The following is a 23,114-nucleotide window of genomic DNA, read 5'->3' as shown; positions in this document are numbered from 1 at the left end:
GGTGTCATTCTCACGGCCCCCACCTTGAAGCGGAATGGAGAAGAGGAGGAAATAGAGAGAAAAGGAAAGACAGAGAGAAAGGAGGGGTAAACCGGTTCAGCAGGTATACAGAGGCCTTACCCAGGCTCCCTCAAGCTTGTTGTCACCGTTATTTCTGGCGCGCATGCGCGCTGCTGCCAGTTTCCTGCTTTTAAAATGAGTACCTGTGCTGCTTTTTGACCCACCTCTGTCGACTGCGTGCGTATGTATGTGTGTGTGTGTGTGTGTGTGTGTGATCGGGGATATCTGCCGGGTTTTTTTTTTTTTTTTTTTTTTTCCTTCTCAACCCGGTCCCTCACCCACTCGCTCACTCCCGTTATTTCAGGGCGCTACGGATGAAACTCGTCTTTACCTGTCCGGTTTGCTCACCTGAGCCGACTCACCTGTCCCAACGCAGAAAGACTCCTCTTCAGAGCGGAAAACTAAATCTGTCGGAGATAAAGTGAAGCAAAGGGAAATAAAAGAGGGACGCAGCTTGCTAAACGAGAAGAAAGGTGCACAGGCGGAGGAAGAAGACAACCGACACCTGGTTTCTCCCAACTCCCCTGTTTCCTGCTTTTGTAACTGTTACCTGACTTCACGTCGGGAAAGCGGCTCCCTCGGAAGAAAAAAAGGGACCATTTGGTTACTAACTGAAAATGCCGAGGGCCTTTTTGGTGAAAAAGGCGAATGTTTCGCCGGGAAAGCGGAACTGGAGTGAACTCCCTGAGCGAGGGGACGTCTACATCCCAGGTGAGTCCACGCTGCTGTAATGAGCCACATTTGTTGTTTGACAAAAACAGAGCGACCTAAAGCGATGGTGGTGGTCTCCGACGTGTTTTGTTTCGGGACTTTTACGCACAGATTGGAGAGGCTCGCAGGGTTAGGGATCCGCCGGGAATGTCGGTGAGGCAGGTGGGGAGGGGTCCGGTGGTGATTGTAACGGGGCAACTGCAGCTACGGAATAACGGGAAACACTGCGGGCCACTGAGAACCTGGTTCTTGGAGGCTATTCAATGCATGGATAAGAGGGAAAAGTTGTCATTTTAAGTTTTATTTATTCTTGTCCGAACAAAAGTCTGAATCCATTTCAGATTATTTAATTTCCCAGAAATGATCAATTTAAGTGAAAGAGTACTGAAATCAACTCGGACAGGACAAAAGGCAATTTCCCCTTCTTTTATCATCTCCTATCTGGTATTTACCGTGGTTGCGGCTATCAGGAGAGCCCGTTGTTTTTCTAATCGACCTTCAACCCCTTATTGCTGTGTTCTTCCTTGTTTAGTTACGCACTGACTTATAAATCCTCAGTCAAGGCCTATATAGCATTCAGACTACTCAGTGGCTCCTTACATGTCACGTTGATTCAGGAAATATCTGCCAACAAATATATTTTCTTCTTCAGAGCTTCATTGGCTTTATATATTGTTTTTTCTCTCTTTTTTTTTTTAAATGAAAGTTTCCCTCGCATCCTTAAAATGAAATCAAGCAGTCTTCTGAAGTTATGAACCAAGACATGAAGTAGATTCACAGGTGACACAACCCTCTCAGACATTGTGAGGTGCAACGACTTGATGTGTTAACTGTCAAAACTGATCCTGTGACCTCATCCAATGTTGATCACTGACTTTACATTTAAATGACGAGCTGGGGGAGTCCCAATAAGGATCTGTCTCCCCCTCTTTTTGAGAACAATCCCCATTGTTGCCGTTGGCGGAGGTTTTATTGTGAGACCACGCCAGTATCAGATAACAAGTAACGGACTACACCCAGGCTTTAAACCCCTCTCACTCCCTTCCCCCATCTTTGCCTGACTATGTGTGTCCTCTCCTCATCTCATCACCGTTAACTTTTAATCATTGACTTCTACATCCTCCTGGGTGCCTGAAGCTGGAACATGTGGAGGAACTGAACCAAGTGCGATTTTTAGGGTTTTCCCAAACGTAGTTAAAACTACCAAGAATCCTGTCTCAAAACGCATTTAATCACCTTAAAGGAAGGGCACAGGTATTTCAGGTTTGTTCTGGCTCCCATGGCGTTTGGCTGTAATTTTACGCACTGACAAACACACAATAGAGCTAGAGAATTTGACAGCCCCCCCCCCCCCCCAGAATGTAGGTTGATTTTATGATATTTTTAAGGAAGTATTGACTACAAACGAGAACATTTAATAGTATCAGTTGTAAAATACCCCCAAAAAATGTATATCAAAGCTGAAAAGACAACTTTGAGCGCACGTAATTACGCACGTAGTTACCAAGCCCAGCAACGGTCTCAGCCTAAGTTTCTGGTATGCGCCGTTACTTGATGTACCTGCCCGGCGTGTGTTTGCGTCTCTGTGTGTGTCCTACATTGACACGCACACACTCAAAGTTAAACCCTCACACAGAGAGGGATGATAATTGCCTCAGAGACAGGCGTGTTGCATGCTTTTATGAAACGCCAGATGCCATCAGTTTGAACATTTTTTTTTTTTTTTGTCTTTGTGTATTTGTGCGGGGTTTATTTTTAGCCCATAAGCCACAAACATGTGCCAGGGCCTGTTTCTGTTGGGTCATCAGTCTGAAATCAGACTGTTATATATAAGTCTATAATAAACTTATATTGAGCTTTTATATTTATATATATTTGCAAGTGCAATTCATTGGACTCTTTGGTGTTTTTGCAAGTTTTTCAAACTGATGTTCGACGTTATTATTCTGTTGAGAAAAGCGGGATGTTACAGATAGAAACATATGTAAAGAAGAAAGAAACTTAATGAAATGATAAATAAAACCATCAAAAAAAAAAACTTAAGGAAAAGAATATAAAACATGGTTACAGGAATGGATTTTTTTTCTAAAAATCTTTCATTTCATGGTAGCCATAACTTGCCAGATAAATGGGTGGTCCCACATCCTGTTTCTTCCCGTAACATCTCCTCTGAATCCCAGAATCCACTCCTAGGGTCAATTTAAAATCACCAAATAACTGAATGCGGAGAAAGCCAGAGTACCAGGGGAGAACATGCAAACTCCACACAGAGAAACCCTGCTGAAGTTTTAGCTCAGACTGTGAGGTGACGAACCACCACACCACTGTTAGCCCACTACTCATGATACAAAAGCTAGTTTTTTTTTCATCTCTCTGTCATTTAGTTAAATGATAAATCTTTTTTCATTTAAAACAACACACATTTGGTCATTTAGCCATTGTAGTTAAAAACTACAGAAGTCCAGCTGTAAGCTCTTATCCAATCCTGAATAGCCACTGCAAAAAACTGTATAAAACAAGCACATGGCTGAATGTATTTAGAATTATTGTAATGCATTTACTTTACTGAATTAGCCCCCCCTCAAAAAGAGTGTCAGATGTTGAAAGCAAGTCTTACTTTCAGAAGTCATTCATTTATTCTTGATAAGAACCATCTCTTATCTCTTTAGTTAAGAGTTAAGTTTCTAGTCAAAGAAAACAGGAACTAATTTGGCCACAATGGCTCTTGGCAGAGGTAACGAGAGGGCATTCTTTACAAGATGGCGCTCTTCTTCCACCATGCAATACAACATTCTCTACACTAAACTAAGCTGAGCTAAACTAAGCTAACTATCTGCTGGCTGTGGCTTCATTAAAACACGGACATGAAAGCTGTTTCTGTTTTATTGTGCGTGTATGACCATAAAATGAACTGGCTGATATCTCAAAAGTCCAAGCACTCTTAAGACAAGTGTTTCATCAGTTGGCCCCGGTTCTCTTTGTGGGTCCGGTTCAGTGGACGTGTTCCCACCATCTGTGCTAAGGATCCTGCAAGGTTAATGTTTAGGCTGTGGGATGAAAGGAAACGTAACGGACCCTTACGGACAGCCGACTGCTGCACTCAACACGCCTTGAGCAAACACACACACACACACACACACACACAAACTCAGACTCACACCCCATGTTTTATCAAGTTATCTCCTGATTGTTGACTCTTTACCAGCTGAACGATGTGAAGGATATAAAATAGAAATAAAGCACCAAAAGGTATGCAAACAGCACAACTCTTCCTCCACTCCCCCCTACTTGTCTGCAAGTAGAGGCTTTGGTTTATTTGGAGCCCCCCTCAACATTTGCCTCACAAACACACACCTCTTTCATCGGTGTGGGAGGGAAAGGAGGGGTTCACAAACAATACAAGACGAGATTAAATGTCCAGCGAGCAGCAGTCACCACAGAGACTATCACCACACAGGAGTAATTAAGATGGATTTTAGGAGTTAGCATGGAAATATGCTCCAATTTCAGCTGGAATGATTTGACTTTTGTCTTTGCTAAAAAAAAAACTTCAGTTTAAGTTATCTTTATGAAACAAGGTTTTACCCCACAATAAGTATGTACTTAAGCTAAGACATGGCCACGTGACCACGTGGACCGCTCCTTTCTGTCCACATCACAGATGTTTTTCAGCAGACTCCCTGAACCCTGAAGTCCTCACAGAAAATGCATAAACTCCTTTGTAAAAACAGTGTTCTGTTGAGTCAAAATACGAGCCCTGAATAGTGGCCTCTAAATTGGCATTACACAATGATACTTTTACCTGTGTTGATCGTTTTTTTTTATTTAATTTTTCTCAATATAACTAAGACCAAGTTGTGTCTACGCAACCCTAATAAGTGAGTCAACAAGGTCAAAAGCCAGAGCAGTCGAAGCGTCTCAAAGTCTGATTTTAGATAAGCCTAACACGGATAGATGCCAAATGGATTTCATCAACAAATTACAAATCTACAAGTTCTCATTTTTCCTGCACTGCCTCTTTCCAAAATACTGTGAAAACCTGTGAGAGTGTGTTGATGTTTGACAAGAATTTTCCAATATATTTTGTCTTATTCGCTGCATGAGAAATCAATATCTGAAAGTGTGGGCTGTAACAGCAATTGCCCTTGTTTATTTTAAATGACTATGGGAATAACATGACAGCAAAAATAGAGAGGTCAGAATTAGGTGAAGGCACTGAGCCTCAGCGTCAATATAATTCTGACCATATATGGTCATACCACCAATTATCGGAAACTGCACAAAATACAGCCATGGTTCTGTTTGTTCTTCAATCAGGTTGAAAATGATGATAATATTTCTAGATTTTAAGCTTTACTATAAGGTTTTTTCAGTGGCACAGGCGGCTCTTTTCTGTAAACCCATTCTTCAGACCTGCAGAGGCTCTGTGAGTGGCATTTCTTTCCCAGATATGCTGCGGAGGCAGCACAGAGCCGTCACTGTGTCACAGAGTACCGTTAGCTCGCCTGTTTATAGATCCGCTGTTATGTCCTCATGTGTTTAAAGCTCGCTGTTGGGACTCGTTTGCATTTGCATTTGCATTTGGTTTTTTATCTGATTGTAACCCGGCAAACTCAACTGATTCGTTGTTCTCACTGAGGCCAACCACACCTGTGTTTGGGCTACCTGAGCACACACACCTGCTCACCTGTGCTGCATATTGTGCTGTTGGTTCAGTGGTTTCTCTTTCTGTCGCCTTCTTTCTTTGGCATTTTGTTATGTTCTGCTCATTTGCGCGTGCGCACACACACACGCACACACACACTGACATCCAGCCCTGCGGAGGTGGATTGTTTGAGGAAGGTACAGAGCTGGTGCTGCAAGACTGTCTGGTAAAACAAGTCTAACTATAATGGGGATGGCTTTGTGCGTTTGGGTTTCTAGGCATGTGTGTGCGTGAAAAAATAAGTCACGCTAAACAATGGGGCAAAGATGATCACACCCACACACACACACCAGTAAATGCACATATATAACTTTGCATGTTTGCTAATTTGCGATTGTGCAAATATGCTGGCTGCCTGTTGGGAAACTCAATAGTCTAATAGAGTTTGTGCCTCACCTTTTGTATTCTTTTCTTATCCTCCCTTGTCTACACGACTCCAATCTACCGTTTGTCTTAATGAATTCCTGTTTGTCTTTTCTTAGCCATATTTACATGATCAAATAATAAATGCTGTGCCGCGGCAGCTGTGCTCATGTCTGTATGAAGTAAATGAAAAATGGATTTTATCGGTAGATTGTTTGTAAGGATTTGTCAGTGCGCAGGTTGTAACCTGAACTTGAATCAATACAGAAGCTCATCTGCTGATTAGAATGGCTATGTAATAAAAATAATAAGATCTTAATTAAATCTCCAGTAAAGATCAAGCTATTAAAAAACGTGCAGCCGAGAGTGTTATAACACCTGCTAACAGTTAGTGCAAATCTGAAAGAAAACATATAGAAGCACAGAAGTCATTAAACTCTTCATGTAACCGAAATTGATTTGTTTTAATCACTGAAGTAAACTTTAAAGCTTTAATCTTATTCTAAATCATGTAATCTGAAAAAAACAGACATTGCGTACAAAAAAAGAGTTTGACTTAATAACATTCAGAATAAACATGTAGGTGTTTGGTGTCTTATTTATAACATTTTGAGAATTAAGAATTGAGCTTTATGTACTCCTCACATATTTTTTTCAAACAGTTTATACTAAAAGTATGATGTGTGATAAGCAGGGAACTGAGAAAGTTTCACGATGTTCTCTACAAGTTACTGAAAGTACTGATTTTCACTCTAAACATCTAAAAAAACCTTTCTGAAAATACTATTATTTTATGCTCCGAGTCAGAAATCTCCCCTTGAGTAACACTTAGGGACACCGGTTTCCAGTTTCATTCTATAATCTAGGTACCAAGAGGTTTCTTAATACTTAATTTGTAGATACATTTCTATGAGATTCTGTTCCCTAAAAACATGGAAGATTTGAGTTTGGAGATCTTTAATAGAATAGATATTCTTAACCTTCTGGTAAACTAAAAACACTTTGCTTCTATCAAAAAAACAAATTGTAACAAAAACTTGAAAACATAATCTAAAACAACTGACACATTTTTGTGCTGAAAATTGACTGCTTTCATATTTGAGTCATTTTAGGGCACAGCAGGCCACACGAAGCCGCTTTTCACTGTCTGCGCAGCTCAAACAGTAAATGGACAAAGTGGAGCATGTAGGCTCTAAAAGAGCCTGATCTGTGCCTCAGGGGTTGATGGAGATCAAACAGCGAAATATTGCAGTGCTCAGAAGGGAATTAACACTTCATATTCTCCTCCAGTCTCCATCTTCCCTCCATCGGCCCCGTTGATAGAAAATGAGGCGAGCCCTGCTGAGACTGCGCCTCTCTGCCTCAGCAGACACTCTCCCCCCGACACGTGCGCCGAGCTGCCGTCCAGCACGGCCCTCGGCCAACCTCAGAGCCCAGCGGGTTCATCGCAGGGGAGGTCAGACATCAGAAAGAGGTCGCAGGGGGGCTCCACGTACGTCCGATCCAAAATCAAGGTGAGAAATAAGGAGCAACTGGCAGAGCACTTTATCAGGTTGAGTTAAGGTTTGGAGTAAACTTTTTCTATTATTTTGTTTTATTGCTTTTTGAAGCTTATCGACATGATATTGTAATGAAATTGAAATGAAACTGAAATATTAGATATTTATTCTGTCTTTGTCTCACCATCTCAGGTAACTACAGGAGAGTTGCCGCCTGATCCCTCTCCTCACCGTCCTGCTCTCATTGCCACTCCACCGACTTTAACATCATATGCCCTTGAGATGCCAGCTGCCCCAGAGCCAACCCCTTCCCCTTCGGAGGTGGTCTCCATGGTGACCGGATCGCCAGGTCAAAGTCAAAATACTTCGACAGCAGCGGCAGGAGGGTTTGTTTGCCAGGTATGCCAGAGAGTTTACAGAGACAACTTGATCAAGAGGAAACACAATGGTGCTCCTGGATATTTGTTGAATTTAGAAATACTCTTTTTTATTTATTTATTTATTTTTTTTAAATGATGTAAAAAGTATGAGTCTCTTTGACGTCAAGACAGGAAAAGTTGTTAAACAAAATGGAAAGGTAGGGACAAATATCGTGCCAGTAGAAGTTATTTACACCGTGGAATTTTAAACAAAGATTTTAGAAGATCTTTTTGTGTATTCAAAAGATTTGCCCACGCTTTCATATGGTTAACTAAAAAAATTAAAACGCCTCTGGCACAATCATTGGCACTTTTCATTAACATCCGGCAGCAGTGACAGACTATGTTGTGGCCACATATAAGCTTTTTGCACCCGTCTGCTGGTATTTTCTGCCGCTTTTCTGTTGCCTTGTGTTCCACCTCTTTTAAGTTTGTTTTTACCCGCCTTCTGTAAGGGTTTCCCAAGGGGTTTTGGTCAGGATTTATTCCTGGCTTGCAAAAACAGTCTATATTCTATAGAGCGCTTGAGAAAAAGGTGGCTGGTAAACTCTTTTATGTCAGCCATTCTTTTACACTTTTGCATGTGGGCTTCAGATTGTTGAAAGACCCAAAAACTTCATTCACTTTTCAGTAATTGGGTTTGTCCATCGGTCTGTTTTGTTTTGATACTTTTTTTTACAAATTGATGGGAATCTTGCGGGTTTGAACTCTTTCTGCTTAAATCCAGCTTCAATCTCATAGCTGCTTTGTCACACAGCCTGACTTTGTTGAAGAGATAAATAAGAAGCCCAATAGCGCGGCCATTTTTTAAATACACCATCTTTTTACTACTATAACCTTTTCCCCCTATTTAAAACAAAGCAAATATACCGTTTCTTTTGCTAACTGATGGGGCGAGACATTATTAGAAAAACAAGCTGATAACTGTGCAAAATGTTGAGCAAGAGGAGTTTTTTCACTGCTTTCCTCTTAATTTAAGTTTATGATTTTTATGCTTCCAATTCCAAGATTTTACACTGTTCAGTAACTCATGTCGTATTACAAATTCTTACAAATCATGGAAACAGCTCGGCTGAAATGCGTGATGGAGCAAAGCAATGCATCCACAAAAGCAGCGTGGAAAAGACTGCCAGCAAGAAAACATGGATCTTGTATCTATAGTTTACATAAAAGCTCCCTCTCCAAAATCATTTCCAGCATGAATCTTGTTCAAAGTTGAATGTGCGGTAAATGTGATGGGACTGTGTTGTTTCTGCTTGTAGATTTGCGAGAAGACTTTCCAGTACCAGCGCATGTTAAACAGACATGTCAAGTGCCACAATGACACCAAGAGACACCTCTGCAGCTTCTGCGGCAAAGGCTTCAATGACACCTTCGACCTCAAGAGACACGTGCGCACACACACAGGTAGCAACCCACCTTTATGTTCACTCATGGGCACAACAAGAGAGGCACCTGAATGCTTATGGAAGTCTTTTCTCTTCCATTCAGGCGTCCGCCCGTACAAGTGCACCCTCTGCGACAAGGCCTTCACCCAGCGCTGCTCCCTCGAGTCCCACATGAAGAAGATCCACAGCGTCACCCTAAAGTACGCCTACAAGGAGCGCCGCAACAAGCTGTATGTCTGCGAGGAGTGCGGCCACACGGCGGGAACTCAGGACGAGCTGATGCTCCACCTCCACTCGCTTCACCCCGAGAGTGCCCTGCTGAAGGGAAAGGCTGCGAGGAGGGCGGGAGGAGCCGGGGCGGACGGATCTACACCAGGTTCTCCCCAGGAAGTGGATAGTGACGATACCATTGGATCAGCGGGGCAGTAGAGCAGAGAGGAAGAAGAGAGATCATCCGAATAAACTCAGGAGGGATGTGTTATCTCATGGACATGTAGATGGCAGTGGCGGAGAGATAGGCGCCATAGCAACGGGGAAAGCAAATCTTTATTATGTACTGTAAATATGTGTATATTTATGAATGTGTGTGTTTGTATTTGGGGTTTCTATTGTGTATAGCAGTTGTTTATATAATAATCCACCTAGCAAGACTGAGTCTTGGTAAGATGAGCCAAAACATTATGACTACACTCACCTAATAGGATGCTGGTCCTTTGTGTGACGTTGAAACATGAACTCTGTAAGGTGCCATTAATTATCTGGCAACAAGACATCAGTAGCAGATCCTTTAAGAGTCCTATAGGTTAGGATTTTTGAGCCAGCAATGATTGGATTAGACATTTCACATTCTCCAACAAGTCTTTACCCTTTTCAGAAGATTCTTTAGCCGAGTCGCCCGGCTGCAGCGATCTTTACACCTGCCCAGTCATTCGACCTCCAGCCACCTGACTATGAGAACAATAATACTGTTTTGTACAAGGACAAGAGGTCATAAGGTTTTGGCTCATCTGCATATTTCTTAAAGGGAATATATCACCTGTGGGCTTCTCTGTACGGCAGAAGAGATGCATTTTTCTATGAAAAATACTTTATGCATTAAAGGGATTAATATATTACTCATTTTGTCTGACTCAATACTGCTGCGAATTGAGGCTTGGGTGATGTCTGTTTCACGAGTGCGGGTTTGAAAAGCAATGCACCCTGGAGGTAAGAAAATGAGCATATACTGACCGTCTCCCGTAGAGCTGCCCTTTTTTTCTGATCTATAAGGGCCATGAGTTCTCAGATGGATAAGGCTGCAAAAGTAACACTCCAAAAGTTTTCTGCTTTTGGAGTGTTACTGCATTCTAGTCCAATTATCCAAAACTCAGATAAATAAGGTGATGTTTGAGAAGCTTAGATGCAGTAATATTGTAATTGTAATATTTCCAGACTTCAGCATGAACCAAATCAGACGAAAGCAGCATGAGTCAGTCACCCACTGAGCAATTTTGTCATTATTTCAACATCAAATCTATGCTTTAGCTCTGATATAGACCTGGATTATCTTGGCCACACATAGTTTGGCTTTAGACCATTCTTTAAGGAACACAATTACATATTTTAAAGATGTGTAGTAAAACTTGCGTAACTCGAGCATCCCTTAGTTTACTGTGTAACTGTATTGGTCTGATAAATATCTACGCAGTTCTTGTAAATAAGTCTAAAGAATTGTAAGGCTCAGATAACACATGTATTAAACAATAGTTTTAGATTAAATATGACTTCTTAACAAGACATCTAAAGACAATTAGATTCCTCATAAACCTCACCTCATCAAAAATCGTGGTGGGTACAGCCAACTCAGACCCCTGGTTTAAATGTGGTGGAGTTAGTCTGGGATTACAGGAAGGAACAAGTGACACAAGAAGGAGTGGAACAAGCTGGCTAGTGTCTTGTACCTTTATCCTTTGCAAGTCTGAAATTTCTGTATATTCTTAACCACTCGATGTGCAACAGCAAATTCCTTCACATACACTCATGGACTGGACTGGACTTGTTGCGATGCATGAGGAGCTGTATAGTTAGTTTGGCATAATTTTGTTCTGTAATGGTGACTCTGGGGAGCGACTAACAAGCATCACAACTGCAGTTTCACCTCCCAAAATATTTTGCAAGTTTAATAGTTTAGAAACAAGTCTCTTTGGGGGATATTCCTGTTAGAATCTTCAAGCATTTTCATTTAACGTTTCAGTGCGAAACACCCCGACAGTTTGCTCCCACACCACCTCTTTGTTTTTCTGCTGTTTTTACACCCATTATGCTACCTTTCCCTGAGCATTGGGCTGTGGGTGTGTTCAAGAAAGGCAGAGGCGGCGGCAGGGAGGGTTGGATTCCTGATCTCTGTCTAGTCTTGTCGGAGGATTCCAACCACCTCATTTCAGCCTGAGGATAGACAGAAGAAGATTCAGGTGACACCCAGATAACGGTCTCGGAAGTTAACTGACACTGACAGTATCGAAGAAAGGAAAGAAAGGAAAGAAAAGAAAAAAAAAATCAATGTTTATCTGCCATCTGATTAAGTGTGAAGCTACTCATATTCAGCTATTCAGCCTGTCGGAGGAATGGTGGTTTATTAAAGCTATGTGACATTTTTCAGAGATGTATCTATTTTTGTTGTTATTCAATGTCTCCACAAGGTTTTCTTCCATTCATGAACGTTTACAGATATTCATGGTCAGCTACGGTAATACCGTGCCTTTCCCTTTTGTGTCACCAAAAGGCTGATACTGGGATTTTAGTTAACTGTCCCAGAGGCTCATAAACTCTTGCAGGTACTCTGATGTAAGGCCATCTATGGTCTTATAAACTAATAAACTATACTATACTATACTACAATAAACAAATAATGCACTCCTATTAGTTTTAGCACCTAAAACCAATAGGAGATCAATTTCAGTCTTAGGTAGTAATCAGATAGGAAATAGTCTTACCTGCTTGTAAAAAAAAAAAAAAATCACACGTTAGTCTCTTTACGTCGCTCAGAGAGAGAAATTACCTCATTTCCAAGATGTTTTTCCAGTTAGAAAAAGCTTTTCATAGCAGTACGTACATGTGCCTTAAGATTAAAATCAGTCATAAGACCACCCCTATTTCTCTCTCTCTCTGATTCTGTCCTAGTGTCAATTTGGGGCTCAGTTTCTCCATCTAAGCTGTTGGTCCAATAATCAGTGCTTTTTTTTTTCTTCTTCTTATGGTTAACCTACAGCAAGTTATGTGTTATCCAAACTTAGATTTTTAAAAACACACAAAAAAAGGTCAGTCCATTGGCTCTGTGTCATAGAGACCCGACCACGCAAAGTCTTGTCAAACAACAGCCCAGTATTGTCACCAGTGAGGCTTACAGGTGAGAGTTGAACAATATGTTCCTTTGACTGCGGGTGTAGAAAGGGGCCCTAATATGTGTTGTACCACTTGCATGATGACTGGCTCATACTCGATCCATCGGCTCCTGACTGCACTGCTCTGAGTTACTCTTGTCTGATTCTGCCACAAGAGGGTACCAACGCCACAGTCTGCGGCCTCTCCAGGTGTCACACACATATTTGTGCTCCATTCTGCAATTTAGATTTTCAACGTTCTGCTGTTTGTATAGATCGGTCATTATAATGAAACTATTGCACTATTAATGTACAAGTAAGTCTATCATATTCAGCTCTAAGTCATTATGGTAAAAGTGTGATTCTTTAGAGTTTTAAGGTACTTTTTAGAAAGAAATACCAATGGGGTCAATTGCAATGATAATTATAATCACAGTCCAAATTATGTGGCTCATTTTCTGCTTACTTGACCCAGTATAATAATTTCAACGTTAAGTCCCTCTTGTGCCATACACTACATCCCAAAATATTATCTCAGCACATAAAAACAGGCCTGAATTCCATTCATTATGATGAAAAAGTCAAGAGCCAATCCAAATGAGAGATACCAACATCTAAACCTTATTGCCTCAAATTCCTAGATGAGAAACTTTGTGCCTTTTTTGCATTAGTTAAAAACGATTGTATTGATTTTATTGTGAAACTGACTTCATTGAGTCATTGACCTCAAACCTAATAAATTAGACGTCATTCTTTCATAGTTTTAGTGGCTTCTTCCAGAGGATCAAATATCAAATAAGAAAAATGTACAATTAATTTATCCCTTTTGTGGATAATCTGTGTGTATAATTTGTTACATGCTTCAATTTTATTATACTTCCTTTTATTTATTTGATGATCGGCTTTGTAATTGTTTTCTTGTACAGGAGGAATTGCCTGGCAGCTATACACGTGATCTTTTTTGAGCATGCAAAAATGGAAGCTGCTTTATCACTGAACAATCCATCTTCTAAATCATGCATAACAGTAAATACTATGGCAATACAGTATACAATTTATTTTTAGTCGTAGTAATCTCTTTAATTTCACTATAATTTTACTTGTTCAAAAAAGCTGTCTAATTTCTCGGGATTTCTTTGTACTTTTAAATCTTTTCGTTGTGTTCACGTTATCCTGCTGGTGCTACTTCTGCCGCTAGAGGTCACTGTTCAGATTGCAGCGCTTTGCCCAGCGTTCCGTGTTGGATCACGTGACTCATGTCAACAAGGAAATACTCCTTCTCTTTGAATACAAGGCGCCAGCGACTGCAGCAGATTAACAAGTAAAAGGTGAGGAACGTTAGATCACAGAGAAACCAGTCACCTAAGAGTTTGTTTGTGTTCAAACGCTCTGCCTTACGCTGCTGCTTCTAAGCACCATGTCTTTTTTTTCTTTTTTTGTAAAAACGTTTAATTCACTAATTCCGCTAACGATAGCTTTTGGCTTTTAGCTTTTAGCTTTTAGCTTTTGGTGGCTAAAAGTTAAACCAAGTCGGGCATGTCTTTGTTTTCATCTTCTCAAGATGTGTTAAGCGTTGGTTTGTTGTTAATCTGCCGCGTTATCTCCCTCTAATCAGATCCTCAGGAATGCCCGCTTCGGAGCCGGTTCGGTTGGGTCGGAAACGCGCCCTCCCTTCCTGCCCGAACCCGCTGTTCCTCAAGTGGCTGACCGAGCTCCGGGACGAGGCTAAAGAGAAGGGACATAAGATTCAGTACACATACCAGAAGGTGGGTTGCTGTGTAACATTTTCACCCTGAAATTGCACGAGCTCTCGATAAAATAAAGGCTTTTGGCTGATTTACATATAAATAGAGCAAATATGTTTATTTTATAGGACGTGACACTTCACTATAGATTAGATGTTTGTGCATCAGTGTCTGACAGATTAAATGGGATTTTTAGAGCATCTGCAGCATTCTGACTGTTTCACAGCTTCGATCAGATATTATTTCAGGAGACACAAGCAGGATTGTCAGCGTGGCTTGTGTGGAAAACTGTTTCTGATGACCTGCGGACATTTTCAGTATTCGATTCATAGTTTTTTGGAAATAAGTCTGAAATAAGTAAGTTTGCATGCGGTGCACTCGTTGTCAAGCATTTCCACAGAGGAGAGTTTTGTGTTTGGGCAGGGTTAAAGCACTCCTCATTTCTTCAGGCTGTATTTTCTTTCCAAGGAGCCAGACTTTCAATAATCCTTCTCCAGTGTTTATTGTTTTATTTCATCTTATTTTTTGGGGACATTGGCTGCTCTCTCTCTCATTGTGAGTGCAGTCCTTGCACCTGACCGTTTTTGGAGGAATATACTGTATATTTCTGTTTGTTAAGCCGCTGATTGCTGACCTGATAATCAATCAAGCAAGAAAAAAGGTGTCATAACACACAAATGCTGTGTTTACGCATTTAAGATAACTTAGCAAAAAAGAACTGTCTTACTAACAACCCGATACAAAGAGACCTCATTTGTTCACGTTTCTCCAGCTGCATCCACGAAAATCGGTTAACTTGTGTTTGTACCGTTTACTAGGCAATCAGCTCTTTGACTAAATATCCTCTACCACTGCGAAGCGCCAAAGAGGCAAAGATCCTCCAAAACTTTGGAGACGGCATCTGTAAAATACTGGATGAAAAACTGCAGCGATACTACAGAGAGAACGGTAAGAAGCAGGGAGGTGAGGGATGGACGGCTGCTTGAGTGAACTGTTGGAACTGTTGAAGGCACAGTAGCGTGGTCCAGCACAACACTTGACAAAAAATCAAACAGGATACATAACAGAGAGCCTGAAAATAAATGAGAATCGCTTGATGACCAATTCAGAGTTAGAATGTTTCTTAGATTCTTTGTAGTTTTGAAATATTCAACGATTCTTTCTAACTAAGCAGTTCACAGACGACTACATTCGTTCTTCTGTACCCCCTCTTCAGGTTCCAACGCGTCCATTCACTGTCTTCCCAAAGGAGCGCCCCCTCTTGGCAGAACAGATAACAGCAATAACCTGGCTCCCTCTCGAAAGGTAAAAAGTGAAGTTTGGGAATTTGACTCATGGCGTGAAGACACATTTCATTGCTTTCTTATAAATGCACAAATTGAGCAATTTGTCGATATGCACAAACCTTTAAATTGAATGTTGGGCAGTGTTGACACGTGATATATATATATATATATATATATATTTATTTATTTTTTACCACAGACCAAAAACAGTATGAGCTTCCCAGCTATGAATCAGAGGCAGGCAGAGGAATTTCTTCTCGGTTTCATTCACCTGACCAAAAAGAGCGTTTTTCTCGTTTTCAATTATTCATTCACTGTTAAGACGTTGAACAAGTAAAAGAAGAAACCTTGAGGAAAATAGAAATGTGTGCAGTCTATTTTAGAATGATCAAGAAAATAGAACTGATGTAGTCAACGTTCGAAAGCCGAAGTGTGATCTGTAACTTTGGTTGTGTGATTCATCCTCCTTTGTAGAAGAATGCTGCAGGTGATGAAGGCAAGGAGATGGGAGGAGGAGGGAAGAGGAAGAAGAGGGAGTATGTGCCCCAGAAGAGATCTGGGGGATATGCTGTATTGCTCACTCTTTACAGACAGACACAGGTATGGTACACTCCCCTCCTGTAAAGATAGCTGAAATCCCTCAAATTGCTGTGGCCTCTAAATCAAACTAAGTGTGTGCTTTTACTGCTATCGCTTTCTCCGTAGATCCCGGGCAGCAAAGGTTTCATGTTTAAGCTGGAACTGCAAACAGAGGCTCAGCATCTCTGTGACAAATCTTTCACTGTGGTTAAGTGCTTTCACATGACCCCCTGGTATTAATTATTCATGCTAATTTAGTCTCAAAATTGACTCTTACCTTTATGTCTTCTATTGGCAGCCTGATCTTGGCAGTAAGTACACCGCCTGGTCCTCAGTCAGCACCCTGATCCAGAAGAACCTGGTGATAAAGACTCACAATCCTGCAAGGTGATATATATATATATATATATAAATATATATATTTTTAGCTTAAAACATATTCATCTGTATGTTGTGTGAATCCAGACGTTTAAAAACAACACATTTTAGAGCTGTAATGGAAATACTGTGAAACAATATTTTTGCTTTGGGTTATCGAACCATCGGAACATCTCACCCGCCCATAACAACTCGATGCTATTTACCTCTGAGGGCGGAAAAATAACTGATATGAAATCCTTCTCGTAAACAATTTTGAGACGACTTTTTTCCCCCGCTGGCAGCACTGCTGAACTTTAACGCAGTTTTTTCTCATTTCTTTTTGTGTAGACTGCATATAACCGATGAATAAATTATTTGGTAATGAACAGATAGTTTGAAGAAACCCAATTTCAGCTTCATTTTAAAGAAAAACTGTCGCAGAGCACGGCAGTTTTTCCTCTAAAAAATATGCAAGCTTTTTTTTGTTTTTTAGACACAGACGCTTGATAAATAAATTGATATGAATCCTTTTCTTTTTTTTACTAGCAATTATTTTAAGATGGAATAAATATTAACATGTTGAGTTGCATGTTAGTGATCACAGTTTAAATAGGTGATATATCCCAAAGATTCATTCATAACCTGGACACTGGGTTAGCTGTATTAGCATGTATTAGCTCTATATCAGTGATGGTCAGAGTCACTCTGTCTGCTTTCTGCCTCTCATTTAGGTTTTCTCTGACAGAAGAAGGTCTTGCTTTGGCCGAGAGACTGGCATCAGCAGAACAGGAGACCAAAGGTGGTGCAAAGGGCGATGGAGAGGAGGTCAGGAGTCAAGGAGAGGAGCTCGAGGAGGAGGAAGAAGGTGTAGTTGATCTCACTGAGAGTGGTGAAGATGAAGAGAAGGAGGACTCGAACAGCCTTACAAAAAGAGCTGCCTGTGTCACTCAGCCAATGAATGACGAGGGCAGGGTGTGTTCATCAGCTCACCCCCAGAATTCACAGACTACAGGCAAAAAGCTGAACGGAGAATGTCTCCTACCTGGAAACTATGAGATTATCCTCTGCGTTGACTTCATTGAGACCACCGGGTAAGGCGCCCGTCTGCACATCTGCGCCAGTTAAAGAGCTACGAAGGGTTGAGGCACATCGATTTGTGAGTTTATGTTGGTCTGTGTTTGCGCAGCGGCAGCCATCACCGTAAGCAAGAGCTGGTGAAAGAGCTTCAGAGAAATGGAGTCCACTTTGACGTCAGGAAGCTCAATGTCGGAGACTTCCTGTGGGTGGCTCGGGAAAAGGTTGCACCTCTTCCAGGTGACGCACGAGAAGACTAACCAGATATAATGATGATGCTAACGATGATAATGAGAAAAGTCTGAGACGTGTTCTGCTTATGATTTAGTTAAGAGGAAGACAAACACTTTAAAGCATTGGTTCCACATATAGAGTGTAGCTGGTACTCAAAGGGAACTGGAACAGCTGCTCTGTTCGAGGCACAATTTATTCAACTACTTCTATTCCTTCTGTCATGAGTCATGACATCAAACATAGTCGATTTGAACATTTGTCAATAAACATTACTCTGAAAACTCTGAGTATAGCAAAAGAGGTGAAGAGTAGACTCAAGACATTACTGGAAATGTACAAGATGAAGGAGATCAGAGAGGGTAGAAGGCAAGTTCAGCCGTCCTTCAACGCTTACCAAGGAGCTCCCCCATCTGGCTGGGGCTGGTCAAGGTAAACATGTTCAAGCAGGCTGAAGAGGTGGGGATTATGACTGAGGACAAACAGTCACAGGACTGTTTAATCAGAGTCCAAATCGTTTATATGGGCGTGCATTTGCGGTTCAGGTTAGTTGTGTTCGAATTTAGATTCTTCTGGTTGTCGAGGGCTGAGAGCAGCGTTAAATCTAACAAACTCTCGGGGTTACCACACGCTGCTAAGCACCAACTCAGAGCGTACGCAAGGGCGTTGCAGAACACAAATGGGACGTGTTGTGTATGTTTAAACATTTTAAATGCAGTTATTGCATTCTTTAGCTCAACAATGAATCCAGTTGGATATAAGAACTTCATGGAAGGATTTAGACTCCTCTGACCACAAGCAGCGCCCATATGCTCTTCCTTGTTAGCGCTAACTGACAAAGGTATTGAATAAATCAGAGAGGACACGCTGAGACTGGGAGCACAACAGTGGGCTCTTCGGAAGCTGTCTTTTCTTCATTTGTAACTCTGGAAACTAAGACCAAAAAGAGTGTAATTAGAGGGTAAAGTGAACACACTAAGGCCCGCTGGGCTTATTAATCTGGGTCCCTCAAAAGATGTCATGCAATAGAACAGAATGAATCACTGTCAAATCATTCATGCTGTCCTCGTGCCCCATCTGCCGTGTCTACATTTAGGGGAAAGTAATAATTATTTTCCAGGTCAGTTGCGAGCTCCTGCAGGCAAGGAGCTGGTGCTTGATTACATAATCGAGAGGAAGAGGATGGACGACCTGTGTGGGAGCATCATCGATGGGCGCTTCAGAGAACAGAAGGTGGGCTTGTTTACGATTTTTCTTTTATCTCATGAACTCCCCAGTTTAAAAGTATGTATGTAAGTATGCAAAGCTGGAAGAACATCTCATCAACAGTCATTTAGGATAAACTTGTCGTATATACTCCATATATTTACCAATTTTACAGCAGAGTTAAAACCCAAACCCAACCACCATATAGAGGAAAATTGAGAGCCTCTTTCCATTTATATTGGCATCATCTACCTTTTCAAATGCGATTTTTTTTTCTTCTCTTTTCCTCCATCAGTTTCGAATGAAAAGGTGTGGTCTTCGTCGGCCCATCTATTTAGTAGAGGGAAATGGGTCGGCTGCTTCTCACCTGAGTCTACCTGAAACTACACTGCAGCAGGCCATCGTCAACACACAGGTGCAATATGCTCACTTATACTTCCTGTTTGTTAAGCCAGGTTACTTTGGACTACACTCGAGCCTGAATTAAATGCTTTTCCTTATTATTAGTAGTAGTAGTCAGTATGTATGTAATGTGTGCACTATCAAATATGCAAAGAAATAATCATTTGTAACTCACGCACCTGCGATCAACTATTGTGTCCCGTTGTTTTTTATCTGAAGTGTGATATTTGTGTTTCATTTACGCATTTTCATATATATATATTCAATGACCCATTAAGAGTGATCTTTGCTGAAAATGTGTTGACAGTATTGATCGACCGAAGCCACGACAGAACGCAGATTTGTTTAAAAATGAGCGACACATTGAGTCTTGGTGGTGTGGAGATGTGATTTTGCCTGTGTGTGTGTGTGTGTGTGTGTGTGTGTGTGTGTGTGTTAGGTGGTCGACGGCTTCTTTGTGAAGAGAGTTCAGGATGTCAGAGAGTCTGCAGCCTACCTCACCGTCATGACACGATACCTGACTAAACTCTACCAGGTATATACAGATGTGGAAACATTGGGCGGGTTTTATTTGCCTGTTTTATCTTTTACACCCTTTTTGGCTTCTGACTAATGCCGGGTAATGAGTATACAAAATGACAGTTTTATTTATGCAGCACATGTTGCTACATGTAAACCCTGAACACAGAAAGACAAAGTTATGTTTTTCTAGAGAATTCTGTAAACGAGGCCGTTTCAAATGAAAAAAAAAAAATCTCTTTCAGAACTGTTCGTTGATCTGTCGCTCCAGAGAGTTGGAGGGGGACGCGAGGAGTGATACAGGAGAGAGAGGGAGCCCCTCCTGCTCCCTTATGTCCTTTGCAGAGTTCAACTATGGTGCTGTCAAAAACAAGGTACATTTTTTTAGTATTTGAACCCTCACTGATAATGTTTCAAGTAATCTTTTTCAGAAATCTGAAGGAACAAAAGTTACAATTAAAAAAAGAAATACCTCGTGGAGGCCAGACGGATCATTTCCAACATTCATTTGCGTGTTTGTGAATTTATTCGTCCCAGTCTGTCATACTTTTTGTCCTCCTCCGCAGTGTCAGACAGTGAGAGAAGTGTTTGCCAGACAGTTGATGCAGATTAGCGGTCTCTCTGGGGACAAAGCCACCGCCATACTGGAGCAGTACAGCACTCCACACAGGTAACTCATTTTAAAGTATGCACAATACAGACACTTAATGCACACGTCTGCTATTTTATTCTCTCCTTTTTAAAACATTTTGCTTTATGAGTTGGAAGTAATGGAGAGACGGAGAGAACAAGGACACGGAGAGATAAATGTGTAATATGACACGTGCTGTTGTTCTTTTGAGGTCTTATTTACCTAGCTTTAAGATCCGGTAAGGATCAGGTGTTATTATGTTCTGATATGTACAATCTTAAACTTCAAAGAGGTCGTAGGTGTTTTTCAGCCGGCTGTAAATGTTTTTATGAAACATGTACATTGTTTGATCTGTTTATGCCTTTCTCCTCCTCCTCCTCAGTCTTCTAACAGCGTATGAACAGTGTGCAAATGAAGCAGAGAAAGAGAAACTCCTCTCCTGCATCCGCTATGGGAAACTGAAGAGGTTTGTAGCACATTCCAGTGATTTATGTAGCAATTTGTCTGAGTCTAAGTTACTCTTATGCACAGATATTATGAAGTTTTCATGTTAACTTGACCTCAGTGAATATCTGCTTTGATCAAATCTGATTCTGTAGTAATGTTTCATGTGTTGATGACAATAAAACGGGCCCAAAGGACTATCTAATGACTGAAGCGGGAGCACTTGGAATAGTTAAGGATTTCTTTTTTCTTTGGTTTCAGAAACCTGGGTCCAGCTCTGAGCAGAACACTTTATCAGCTGTACTGTACTCAAGGAGCACTTTCATGAACGCAACCCTCACCGATGACCTTTGTTCTCTTCACTCGTTTGGATTTTTATCCGTCAAAGATGGTTGGGAACTCACTCATTTTATAATGCGAGGTGTACGACACACGTACATCTTTAATTCATCCTTTACTTGAATCAACTTTGAGGACGATTACTTCCATTCACGTGCCTTTACAGATGCTGCTATTTTTTTTAATGGTTGTGAAACACTCCCTCATGTGTGATGGAATCCGGAAATGGATTCAAATAGTGTATCAATAAAGTCAAATATCAGAATAACAATTATGGTGGACAAGCTGTTTCTATGACAAAGTTAATCACGAAGAGCTTTAAATAAAAATTTAAAAAAAAAAACACCAAAGACAGCCATACCTACTATGTGTGACGGCTGCATTTTCTTCACACTTTTGGCATTTTTAGCCAGCTTTTCCAACCGTTTCGAAGGAGTCTGCAGATATGATGAGCGCACGTTGACTGCTTTTCTTTCACTCTGTGGTCCAACTCATCCCAAACCATCTCAACTGGGTTTAGGTCTGGTGATTGTGCAGAGCAGGTGAATCGATGCAGCACTCCTTTGCTCTGCCTAGAGGTGTTTTTTTAGGGCATTAACATGTTGTAAAAGGCATCACAGATGTGGTGAACCTGAAGTCAGCTGAAGCTTTTGAAATGACTCACTGAAGGAACGATAAAGGAAATGATTATTTAACCAGAGGTTGTCCCGCAACCTACTGTAAGCTGGTACATTTTGTGGTTCACACAAATAAAGACATGTCATCCTCCAAGAACTCCTGCTCTGATAGCATTTTGTGGCTAATTCCCCACCACACATTTAGATTCAATGGATCTCTTCAAAAGATTGTTCAATTCTGAACAAACCAGCTAACGAGGCATTGATCTGAATCAGGTGTGTTGGAGCAGGGAAACATCTCAAATCTGCAGGACAACCTCAAAAGCAATTTTTTTAGATACAACATATGGTTTTCAAACAGTGACTGTTTGTTCAAGGGGAAGTTTCTAGTTTCTCACAGTAAGTCCCTCTCTTCAACCTATAGTGTCTGCTCTCCCTCTGTGCTGAGTGAGAAAAGGAGCGGTTGCCATACCTACTCGCACAGTTGATCCTCATTTACTTAGGGCTGCAGCCATATAACATGTTTTAAGGCAGCCACCGTGTTATCTCTGCTCGCAGCTGATACAATATGACAGTAATGTACCAGCCTCTGTCTAATTGAGGATTTAACCTTGCATAGGGTAGTATAGAAGTATGATAGTAGTATATGAAACAAACACATTTCCACACAGACAGATATTTCTATCACTTTTTGAGGACATCCTCAGTCTGACTTAAAGTAAAAAAACATTTTTCAAAATAAAAGCATATCTTACTTAAATGGAATATACCATTCAACTGGACCTCATCTTTTCTCTATGAAGCAACCTCTCTCTCTCTCTCTCACACACACACACACACACACACACACACACCACAACCTGTCTCTTTATCTCCCTATGTCTACCTGAGAGGTTCCTTTCCCACCCACAGCATCAGGTCTCTCAGCGGGCAGGAGCTCCATTGGGACCCACCCAAATTTCTTCAGATATTTTCTAGTTCTTCTTGTTCTTTGTCTTCTCCTTTTATTTATTTTTTCCTCCTCCTTCTCAATGGCACAAAGGGAAAACATTTTGGCTACGTTCAGACAGCACACTGAAGTGACCCAAATCCGAACAGCACAGATCGGATTTTTTCAAATCCGATTTTTTCAAATCCGATCCAGGCCACTTGGATATGTGGTCCTAATTCCGATACG

General features: G+C 41.1%; 2 protein-coding genes across 2 annotated transcripts; both read left to right on the top strand.

Annotated features, from left to right (window-relative positions):
- Positions 1-222: 222 nt before the first annotated feature.
- On the top strand, positions 223-10,260 carry ovol1a (ovo-like zinc finger 1a). Its single transcript, XM_075451373.1, has 5 exons — positions 223-771; positions 7,130-7,353; positions 7,531-7,737; positions 9,020-9,164; positions 9,249-10,260. The coding sequence occupies exons 1-5, from the start codon at positions 678-680 to the stop codon at positions 9,572-9,574; spliced, it is 996 nt and encodes a 331-aa protein (XP_075307488.1). The 5' UTR covers positions 223-677; the 3' UTR covers positions 9,575-10,260.
- A 3,520-nt stretch (positions 10,261-13,780) lies between these two features.
- mus81 (MUS81 structure-specific endonuclease subunit) lies at positions 13,781-22,077 on the top strand. The gene is made up of 16 exons (XM_075450780.1): positions 13,781-13,832; positions 14,120-14,270; positions 15,068-15,197; positions 15,466-15,554; positions 16,010-16,135; positions 16,241-16,321; positions 16,413-16,501; positions 17,206-17,565; positions 17,661-17,788; positions 18,900-19,012; positions 19,281-19,400; positions 19,827-19,922; positions 20,152-20,280; positions 20,473-20,576; positions 20,920-21,003; positions 21,243-22,077. Exons 2-16 carry the CDS (start codon positions 14,130-14,132, stop codon positions 21,307-21,309), a joined length of 1,857 nt encoding a protein of 618 aa, XP_075306895.1. The 5' UTR covers positions 13,781-13,832; positions 14,120-14,129; the 3' UTR covers positions 21,310-22,077.
- The last annotated feature ends 1,037 nt before the right edge of the window (positions 22,078-23,114 follow it).

This window comes from Odontesthes bonariensis, chromosome 19 (assembly GCF_027942865.1).
Source record: "Odontesthes bonariensis isolate fOdoBon6 chromosome 19, fOdoBon6.hap1, whole genome shotgun sequence".
NCBI lineage: Eukaryota > Metazoa > Chordata > Actinopteri > Atheriniformes > Atherinopsidae > Odontesthes > Odontesthes bonariensis.
Note: the sequence above shows the minus strand (reverse complement) of the source record. Positions and strands in the feature narration are given on the sequence as shown.